We start from the raw sequence: 10,950 nt of genomic DNA, 5'->3' as shown, positions 1-10,950 counted from the left end.
TCACTTCTCTGGGCCTCAGTTACCTCATCTGGGAAATGGAGATTGAGAATGTGAGCCCCCGCATGGGACAACCTGATCACCCTGTAACCTCCCCAGCGCTAAGAACAGTGCTTTGCACACAGTAAGCGCTTAATAAATGCCATTATTATTATTATTTTGTGTCTACTGCAGAGCTTAGTTCAGTGCTTGGCACAAAGTAAGTGCTTAACATTTTTTTTTTTCACCTGATTACCATCCTTGCTTAGCGAGGCTCCAAATCGGTCACCCCAGGATCCCCCTTATCCCCCCTTGGGCTACCTACCTCTGAGTCTTCTCTTCCGTCACCCCACATTGTACTTCCCAAGCGCTTAGTACAGTGCTCTGCACACAGTAAGCGCTCAATAAATACGATTGATTGATTGATTCACAGGGAAGGGCGTCCAGGTTGTTGAGAAGCAGAGGCCACCATCCTTTGTTTGCGCGACAGGGTAGCTGATTTTTTACCAAGTAAAATGGAGGAGTTTTCCCTTTTTCTTCCCTTCCCACCCATCGAGCCTTTTAAATTGTCTCCCTGTTTCTTTGTGACTTGGGCAGTCTCTCTCCCAGTTGGAAAGAGGATGGACCTGGGATTCGGAAGACCCGGGTTCTAATCACTGCTCTGCTGGTTGTGAGACCTTGGGCACGTTGCTCAACTTTCTCTGTGCCTCAGTTCCCTCATCTGCAAATCCCTGTTCTCCCTCCTACTTAGACTTTGATCCCCACGTGGGACCTGATTATCTTATATCTGCTCCAGCATTTAATACAGTGCTTGGCACCTACGAAGCACTTAATGTCCCTATCATTATTATAATTATTATTATTACGGATGGGGTTGTAAAGCTGAAACAGGGTGCAAATTTAGAAGTGATATGTGCCAAAGCAAAACTCTGGGACTGATTCTTTCTCTTCACTGTTTAGTGTAACCTCAGATGTGAGAAAATATTTACTCTTTACACCTAATGCAGCGTACTGTGGAATGCATTTTATTTCACAGTAAATGAGGGATGTTTTTCTTAAGAAGTATAGTTATTACAAGGTGGTTAGAATACACAGGTCAATGTCACATCTACATAATAGTTAAAATAACCTAGTTACAAAATAGGAGTGGTGTGTACATTCTCAAATCATCTATGAAATGGGATCGCTATTTTACAAAGTACAATAAAAGTACTTCATATACAAAGAAAATACAAATAATGTGCAAAATACATTTTCACAGGTGGAAATTTATAAATTGAAAATGCTAAAAAGTCCTTCATGACTGCTGTTTTTCTCCCAAATTTCATACAGACCAACAGCTATTTTTCCTATTATGTATACAGTTGGAAATTTCATTTTATTCTTTAGTTCAAAAAGAGTGGTTTTTTTTTTAGAGGGCATAACCATTTAATAACCAAAATCCTAGAAATGAATCAGTCTGGTTAGTTTTATATTAAATAACAAGCAGGATGTCTAAAAAAAAACCCCACCAGACATACTGGATCATATATACAAATTCTTTGAAATATTAGTCCAATATTTAACATATTAACATTTCAAAAACGAAAAGCAATGATATAGCTACCTCACGACTCCAGTCAATTTCACCACAGGCCACAGCAGGAGCAAGCCCCTGTTAATTCCGGTTTAATAACCAACACTTTTTTAGCATTTAAGTTGCCCAAACGCTGGGTTATCAAATGTAAAAATCTAAAAATGTTTTTACAATTTTATGTGCAAAAAACGTCCGAAGTATCAAATCACAGCACGCTGAAACCGATGTACATTTTTAATAGCTGTCAATCCTGTTATTTAGCAACGGTTCTCAGTTAAAACTAACCGAGCTCGGTCCTTCAAAATGTCTGCGTTTTAAGGATTTCAGTGCAAGTGCTTGCTTTATTGTTTAGTGCATTGATCATTGCGTTATTCTCGTAAAAAAAATGTAGAGTGAGCGGGAGAGCGCATATGAATCCATATGGCTTTCAAAGGAACTATCTTGTCGTAAGAGTCCTGGCAGTTTGAAATTGGATTTTTTTTTCCCCCGACATTGGACTCGTCCTATATCTTACAGGTAAAAATTGGATTTCTTTTTTCCCCCCGACACTGGACTCGTCCTACATTTTACAGGTAAAAATTGGATTTCTTTTTTCCCCCCGACACTGGACTCGTCCTACATTTTACAGGTAAAATTTTCCTCTTTCCGCCATTGTCTGAAACCGGATGGCTGGACTCCCCGGGCCGCCTAAAACTGTTTTTCTCCCCTGCCCCCGTGTTTAGCCACAACCGGGGGATCCGATGTCCCCGTCTTGCGGCCTCGGCCGGGGCCCCGGAGACCCAAATGCGTTCCCCCTCCCCGAGCGCCGGCTCCGTGTTTGGGCTCGTGGCTGTTCAAAAAGGGCCGTCGCCACTGAGAAATGCATTTTGATTCTGAAGTGGCAAAGCCTGTGGGATCGTGTCTTCCTGCGTGGAAACGTGCGCCAGACGGAGCACTGCTCAAACATTTAGCCAGAAGACGCAAGAGAGGGAGACCCCAAGGCTCCCCTGGGGAGAGAGAGTTGTGGGGATGGGGGTGAGGAGAGGCAAAGCCCTTCTCCCCGGGGAATGGGGGACTGCAAAGCCATGATCCCGGCAGAGTTCAGTGCAACACGAGGCAGTTCCTTCCGACGAGGCTGGGTTGTTGGCGGGTGAGGGGGGCTGCCAAGAAGGTTCCTGTTGAAGTAGGGCAACTGAGACGGATTAGCTAGCTCAACGGGGCGGAGAGGGCAGACTGTTCACAATGAAAGCAAAAGCTACTTGTTCTTTTGACGGGATTTCGTCAAGTCTCGCAGACGGCCTTCACCGGGAGGCCCTTCTGGAGATTCCTATGGAAGAACTGTTCCTTCCGCCTCAGGCGTCCAAAATACAGCTCTGAATTCTGTCCATCCACTGCTGGGCACTCTGGGTGTCCTGAGCACAGAAGTTGTACACCCGTTTGCTGGTCTTGAGCTGCACAAACGACAAAGGAAGTCTGACGTTGAAGGGAAACGGTTTTTCTGGCCATTAAATAGGTTTCTCTTAGCTTCCCATTTGGAACTCACAGTCGGATTTTCCATATACACATGGTATGTTATTGTTCGGATGTTGAATGGGGCAAGGGTTTTAAAGCCCATTTGGTTTGGGCCATCCTGTTTCGATCTCCCCCAGGTTGTGAAGATGACCACGGCCCTCCCGCTGGACGATGGGGTAGGAAAAAAGAGTTCTGGTGAAGGCACCGCATACTCACATCAAAAAAGGCTTTGTCACTGGCGTGCTTTGGGGCTCCGATAGTGGGGGTGGCTGGAATGACCGTCTCTACTTCTGCTAGATCGATGTGGCCCTTGCAGCTGGTATCCTCGCCGGAGTCGTAGTATCTCAGCTAGGGGACCGCAAAACAAATGGCTGACTGGGGCTGGAATGGGGTCAGGTGGGCCCGCCTCCACCTCTCCAGACCAGAGGTTTTGACTACAATCTTACCAGGGGGCAGGGGGAGCCCTGGGGTGGTGGAAGGCAGCGTGGTCTAATGGTTAGACTAATGGGAGTCTGAAGGATCTGGGTCCTAATTGGCATGTGCCTGCTGTGTGTGACCTTGGATAAGTCATATAACTTCTCTGGGCCTCGTTGCCTCATCTGCAAAATGGGGATTCAGGCTGTGAGCCCCATGTGTATACTGTATATAAGTATATATGTTTGTACATATTTATTACTCTATTTATTTTACTTGTACATATCTATTCTATTTATTTTACTTTGTTAGTGTATTTGGTTTTGTTCTCTGCCGCCCCCTTTTAGACTGTGAGCCCACTGTTGGGTAGGGACTGTCTCTATATGTTGCCAACTTGTACTTCCCAAGCGCTTAGTACAGTGCTCTTCACACAGTAAGTGCTCAATAAATATGATTGACGTGGAACAGGGACTGCGTCTAATCTGATTAGCTTGTATCCACCCCAGCGCTTGGTACAGTGCCTGGCGCACATAGTAAGTGCTTGACAAATACAACAATTATTATTATGACTATCAATAACAGTATTATATTATATAATATACCATTATATATAATACATCATATTATATATATACACTTATTATTATTATTATTTAGGCAGGGAGAGTCACAACCTTCACTGGCTCTGACCATCTGCAGAGTGTGTACATGCACATTTGTGCATTCCTCCTCCACCCAGCTGGTCCAGCAGGGCAGTAGTCCAGGTTGGAGTGTCTGTCAATGGCGGGAGTGGGCTCTGCCCCTGACTGAAGGCTGACCGGTGAAAGGATCAGCCCATCCAGCTGGTGCCCCCCAATCCCTTCCTGTGCCCTACCAAGGCAGCGGGCACCAGCAGCCTAGTGCCCGAGCTTGTGAGGTCCTACTTTCGACTATGTCTCCGTTGCAAGAGAGGGACTGCTTTTGTTCACCTGACAGCTTTGCTCCTTGGACGCCAGGACGCCCCACTGGCCCTCTCCGAGAGCGCCCTGCCAGGCTGGCATCAGAAGAGTTAACAACAGATCATATCCCCCAAGATTATAGGAACTCAAAATGATCAGCAAAAACGTCAGTATAATTTTAGGTAATTGTAAATTATAGATAAAATTGAACATTTTCCTATACTATAGTTAGTGGGTTAATGGCGCTTTTCTGCATACCGTAGACACTATGATTTCTGAGGTCCACAAGGGAAAACCTTACATTTGCACATTTGAAAATAAATTCTTGACATTCTCCAGCAAAGAGGGTGACCTTTCACAAGGCCCTTCTTCAGAGGGTCACGGTAGGCCTGCACCTTCCCGATGGCCCTCCAGAGACCAGGGTTTAGGAGTCCCGGTTCACACCCTGTAATCGAGCTTCCTAGTGGCCTAAAACTTTCAGAAACTTTGTGCCTCTAGTATATCCAGCCTTCTCAGAATGCCACCTGGTCGCCCTAATGGGATCCTCCCAAACTCCCTCCAAGGGGAGCAGATGCTCCTGCTTCAGAGGAGGCTTGGAGGCCCAGGGAGGTGAGGCCTTCCGGGCCTCCCTCCCACAAACCCACGATTGCTCCACACCAATGACCACCTTTATCCCCTCAAAATGGGGTAACCGCTGGAAACCATGTCCAGGGTGGCTGAGTGTCTGGCCTCCTGGACAGCTGGACGCTTGCTTGGACACTACTTTGTGGTGGGTCTTTAATTTTTCCTGCCGGACATCTAGACTTTTAGACTGTGAGCCCACTGTTGGGTAGGGACTGTCTCTATATGTTGCCAACTTGTACTTCCCAAGCGCTTAGTACAGTGCTCTGCACACAGTAAGCGCTCGATTGATTGATTGATTGATTGATAGAGGGCTCAGTCGGGGGAGAGTCTGGGGATGTTTAAGCCTTGGGGAAATCCAGCCCTGTGAAATTTCAGATGGACAACCACAAGGCAAGTGCCCCATGGCTACTATCGCATGGCGGTCTGCTTTTCTGATCCAGAAAGACAATCAGACCCTTCTGGCTCCTGGGAAAGTTAGTAGAGGGCTTTGTTGCCTTGCTGCTTTGCAGTGGGCCCATCTTTCTCGCCCCTGGGAGAGGATAATGGTGCCAGGCGCCGAGGGCCACTTGGCAGGGATTCTGAGGTACCCTCGGGGTTGGGGGGGGGTGGGGGAGGAGGCCCAGGCCGGGGCCGGCTCGGTTTCGCTGGAGACCTTTACCTGATGTTTCGTTACGTCCAACACAAACCAACGCGGTTTCCAGCCCTTCAGCAAGGCTCCTCGTTTGTAAAGGGTGCCCTCGAAAGACCTGGCACAAAACAAAACCAGACGATCAAAAACCCTTTTGAACAACACTGGGGGAGTAAGTGGAGCACGACAGTTACTCGTGCAAGTGGAGCACAACAGTTACTCATTATGTACTTCTTCGCTTAGCAACTTGGAGAGGGAGAAGTGGGTGGGTGAGGGGGCTTAGGGCCTTTATATCACCCCGTCCCCCCACTTCCCTGCATAAAGCACATCCTCATCTGGATGACCCCTTCCTTGAGTTTAATACGGTAGGAAAGAAAGAAGAGCAGTGTGGCTTTATGGATACAGCCCAGGCCTGGAACTCAGGAGGACCTAGACTTCTATACTTCTAGTCCTTCTAGACTGTGAGCCCACTGTTGGGTAGGGACCGTCTCTATATGTTGCCAACTTGTACTTCCCAAGCGCTTAGTACAGTGCTCTGCACACAGTAAGTGCTCAATAAATACAACTGAGTGAATGAATGAATGAGGACCTGGGTTCTAATCCCGGCTCAGCCACTTGTCTGCTGTGTCACCTTGGGCAAGCCACTTCTCTGGGCTTCAGTTTCCTCATCTGTAAAATGGGGATTATGACTGTGAGCCCCATGTGGGACAGGGACTGTGTCCAACCTGATTAACTTGTCTTTACCCCAGCATTTAGTACAGATCCGGGCACATTGTAAGTACTTAACAAATACCATTTAAAAAAAGGGTGTCTAACGCAGTAAGGAAGGCACTAGTTCTTTCATTCAATGGTATTTATTGAGAGCTTACTGTGTGCAAAGCACATTATTAAGTACTCTGGAGAGTACAATATGATGATGGGCATTTGTTAAGCGCTTTACAATGTGCAAAGCACTGTTCTAAGTGCTGGGGAGAATACAAGGTGATCAGATTGTCCCACGTGGGGCTCACAGTCTTCATCCCCATTTTACAGAGGAGGCAAATGAGGCACAGAGAAGTTAAGTGACTTGCCCGAAGTTACACGGCTGACAATTGGCAGAGCCGGAATTTGAACCCATGACCTCTGACTCTCAAGCCCGTGCTCTTTCCATTAAGCCATGCTGCAACAAACAGACACATTCCTGCAATCTCCAGTCCCAGGAGGAGGACGGAGCAGGTGGTTTCTCCCTTTTGGAGCACGACTCTCTCAGGGACGAGTGGTCTGCCAGAGAACCGAGCTCTGGGGAGGAGCTGACGCCTCGACCCGAGGAGGCGGCTTGGTGTTTGACCAAAGTGTTAGCTGGACTGGGCTCGGGCCCCAACTGAGGACGCAGATGCTGAGGTTGGGGCGAGTGAGGGAGCGGTCACAGAAAAGCCAAGGGTCCTGTAGGTTTTGGATTTCTTTTCTTCAAAGAAAAAAAACACAGGAAAAATGTAGCACTCTACAAATCATTTGGCCTCATTTTTTAGAAGTGGAAATACAAAAACCATCCATTTCCAAGGGAGGCTTTCAAAGGACCTGTGTGGTTAGCATTTGGCAGGTGACGGGCTGGGGCTAAGCCAGAGGAGACTGACTCCGGAAATCAGGGTATGTGAGCGGCAGCAGCAACAATAAAACCATTAGGAAGCCTCTTGCTCTCCCCCTGACTAAGACCACATCAAATCATCCCTTCCCTGAGGGATGACAAGCCCTCTGGGGGACCAAAACAGGACAGGACCCCTTAAGATCATCTCTAGACTATACGGTCATTGTGGGCAGGGAATGTGTCTGTTATGCTGTTATAGTGTTCTCCCATTCATTTATTCAGCCATTCAATCATTTATTGAGCACTTACTGTGTGCAGAGCACTGTACTAAGTGCTTGGGAAGTACAAGTTGGCACCATATAGAGACGGTCCCTACCCAACAACGGGCTCACAGTCTAGACAGGGGAGACAGACAACAAAACAAAACATGTGGACAGGTGTCAAGTCATCAGAACAAATAGAATTAAAGCTAGATGCACATCATTAACAAAACAAATGTTTAGTACAGTGATCTTCACACAGAACGTGCTCAATAAATGCGATTGACCAACCCAGCCCCTCCTCACCTGTTCTCATCGTTCTTCGACGTAAACTGGTTGTAGAGGGTGGTGGCCCTCCTGTCCACCCCGTTAGATGGGGAGATGCTGGCACTTTGCTCCTCTCCCAGCCCACTGTCCGGCAGGTGCAGCACGGACCTCTTTTGATACGAATGAAGATTGGCAGACATAATCCCCGAGGAGCTGGAGGGATGTCTCCGAGGCTAAATGAAGAGAGAGGGAGAGAGAGAGAGAAGGAGAACACATTAGCAACAACAATCAAACCGTTACCCCCGTTGGGCAATGGTTCCCATGGGATGATGGGTCAGTGAAAAAGGCCAGCAGGCACAGAAGGGTTCTGGATACACGCAGAGACAATAATAGGGTGCTAGAGGGATGTCCGACGGTTCATCCCTAAACAGCACGGCGGAGGTTAAGGATGGGGGGTGACCATCATATGGGTCTTCCCAGCATCCTGTTGCCACCGTCAGAGGCACAACACTGGGCTGGATGCATCGACGGTCTGACCTGGTACTGGCCTCACTTCTGTCATCACGGTTCTAAGAGCAATAATATGGAAAGTTGGTATTTTGAAGGGGAAGGCACAAGAGGCTTTTCAATAATCCAACAGCCCGACGGTTACAGAGAAAACAACAGTGGCATGAAACGTTATGTTCTTCTTGAACAACCATGGAACGTTTCTGTTAATTGTTGCTGAATTCTAGCTCGAGGGAGTCCTGAGGCTGGATCTCTTCCACCTAGGGAACCGAGTTCTGGAACAGCATCTCCTTCCCCCGCCCGGTGAAGCCTGGATTGTTCGGTCTTCATGGTGGGAAGCAAAACTCTGCACCAGTTTGGTCAAAGGACATTTAAACAGGAAGGGGGTGGGGGCGGTGGCAGGGTGGGAGGGGTGTGCGTGTGTTTGTATGTGTGTTTGGCTGCTTTTGAGATATTTTCATCTTCTCTCCTTGTCTGTCCTTCCACCAGGACAACAAATAGGAGATGAAGCATGACCTAGTAGATAGAGCATAGCCCTGGGAGTCGGAGGACCTGGCTTCTAATCCCTACTCTCCCACTTGTCTGCTGTATGACCATGGGCAAGTCACTTCACTTCTCTGTTTCAGTTACCTCAAGATTAAGACTGTAAGCCCCATGTGGGACATGGACTGTGTCCACCCTGATAATCTTGTATCCGCTTAGTACAGTGCCTGGCATATGATAAGCTCTTAACATACATCATTTTTTTTTTTTCAAAGTCCAGATTTGGCCCAGTGGAATTTCACTCTAAACTTGATGGTGACCATAACTAAACCTCCTCAGGTGGTTACTGAAATTAAGACAGGCTTTGTTACTGAAACACAAACATTATGTCACTATATGGTGAACAGTGATATGCCCATTAAATGTTCATTACACTTAAAATCTTGCATCTGTTGCCACTTGGCCTTATAAAATTACAAATGTTTAAAACCAGTATCCCAAAATGTTTACAACCATGACACTGAATGATTATTTTTCAGCATCGTTCCCGTAACATACGTGGTCTTGTCTTGTGTCATCCTTAAGGTTCACTTTTATCCTTTCCCACAGCAGTTGCCATTTTTCTGGGGCTTGATTTAATTTATGCTCCAATCTTTCAATTTCCTGAGATCAATGAGAAAGAACGTCTGTGAGATAAGCATTTCAGACTAAATTCTTCACAATTAGTCCCCCGCTTTCCTTCAAACGGTTTGCAAGAAACAAGATGGAGAGGTCACGTTTTAAATGCACATCATCAATGGTCTTTGCGACGGTTGTCCAGGTACTGTCATAATTAGCTATAATTATCATGCTGGGAATTGACTGGGGAAGGCATGTTGGAGGAGGAGGGCTTTTGGTCTTGGAGAGGGGAAAGAGTTCCAAGCTGGGGGAAGAGCGTGAGCAATGGGGTGGAGGTAGCGGGGTTAAGAGTGTGGTACAGTTAGAAGGTTGTTTGGGATGAAAGAAGAGACTGGATTTGGACATAATGGAAGAAGGGAGCAGATGGGTAAAGTGGTGGGAGTTCGGGGAGAGCCGTGAAGTCAATGGTGAGGAGTTTTTGCTTGAAACGTCGGTGATGAACGATGTTTTGGGAAGATGATGTGGGCCGCTGCGGATCGTATAGATTGGAGAGGGGAGAGCAGGGAGGAGGCTGACAGGAATCTGGCTGAGATATGACCAGAGGGTTAGCTGTTTGGGTGGAGAGGAAACTGCCCTCTTTAAAGTCACTAATGACCCCCTCTTGGCCAAGTCCAATGGCCTCTACTCCATCCTAATCCTCACTGACCTTTCAGTTGCAATCCCCATCTTCAACGCCCTCCTAAAATCGCATCTCCTCCAAGAGACCTATTCCTCACTGCCCCAAGTCCTCTGTTCTGTGTCGCCTGCACACTTGGGTCTGCACTCTGTAGGAACTTTGATACACACACCAACACACACACGGACACATACACAATCTTCCCCTAGCCCTTACAGCACATACGTTCATAACCGCCTGCAATTTAATACCTCTCTCCCCCTCTTTACTGTAAGCTCCCTGAGGGCAAGATTTGTGTCTATCTGTCTAGCCTACTCTCCAAAGTGCTTTACACAGTGCTCTGCACTCAGCAAGTGCTCACTAAGTACCCCTGACTGGGTGAGCCCGCTGTGGCAGGGATTGTCTCTTATTTGTTGCTGAACTGTACTTTCCAAGCGCTTAGTACAGTGCTCTGCACACATAAGCGCTCAATAAATACGACTGAATTGAATTGATTGGGAGGAAGGGGCAGATCTAGGAGATGTAGTGGAGGAAAGAACAGCAGGATCCGGCAGCAGAGAGAACGTGAGAGTTAAGGGGGAGTGAGGAGTCGAGGACGACACCAAGGTTTTGAGTCTGAGACAAGGAGGACGGCGGTGCTCTTGACTGATTTAGGAGAGTTAGGAGGGGGAGTAGATTTAGGAGGTGAAATGATTAACTGGCTTTCAGGCGGCTACGCCTGAAGTGTTGGCGGGTCAGCCAAGTGGAGATGTGGGGATTGCAAATTAGGGGGCTAGACTGCAGGTCAGGGCTCAAGATCTAGACTTGGCAAGCGTCTGTATGGGGTGGTATGGCAGTGGATGAGCTCACCCAGACAGCGAGAAGAATAGGGAATCCCGGAGGGAGCCCTAGGGAACACCCACATTGAAGGGATGAGAAGAGGCAGCAA

The 10,950-nt window shown here is 47.5% G+C and overlaps 1 protein-coding gene across 4 annotated transcripts in view; it reads right to left on the bottom strand.

Annotated features, from left to right (window-relative positions):
• Nucleotides 1–978: 978 nt before the first annotated feature.
• SBF2 (SET binding factor 2) overlaps nucleotides 979–10,950 on the bottom strand; it is a 586,574-nt gene continuing 576,602 nt past the window's right edge. For all 4 annotated transcript variants that reach the window (XM_038765198.1, XM_038765199.1, XM_038765200.1 and 1 more), the window contains 5 exons: nucleotides 9,287–9,391; nucleotides 7,778–7,971; nucleotides 5,678–5,765; nucleotides 3,260–3,391; nucleotides 979–2,982 (listed from right to left, as the gene is read on the bottom strand). In XM_038765198.1, the coding sequence (XP_038621126.1) occupies nucleotides 2,884–2,982; nucleotides 3,260–3,391; nucleotides 5,678–5,765; nucleotides 7,778–7,971; nucleotides 9,287–9,391 (618 nt within the window). In that variant the 3' untranslated portion in view covers nucleotides 979–2,883. The remainder of the gene's footprint in view (nucleotides 2,983–3,259; nucleotides 3,392–5,677; nucleotides 5,766–7,777; nucleotides 7,972–9,286; nucleotides 9,392–10,950) is intronic.

Source organism: Tachyglossus aculeatus, chromosome 22 (assembly GCF_015852505.1).
Source record: "Tachyglossus aculeatus isolate mTacAcu1 chromosome 22, mTacAcu1.pri, whole genome shotgun sequence".
Lineage (NCBI taxonomy): Eukaryota > Metazoa > Chordata > Mammalia > Monotremata > Tachyglossidae > Tachyglossus > Tachyglossus aculeatus.
This window is presented reverse-complemented; position numbering and strand designations above follow the sequence as displayed.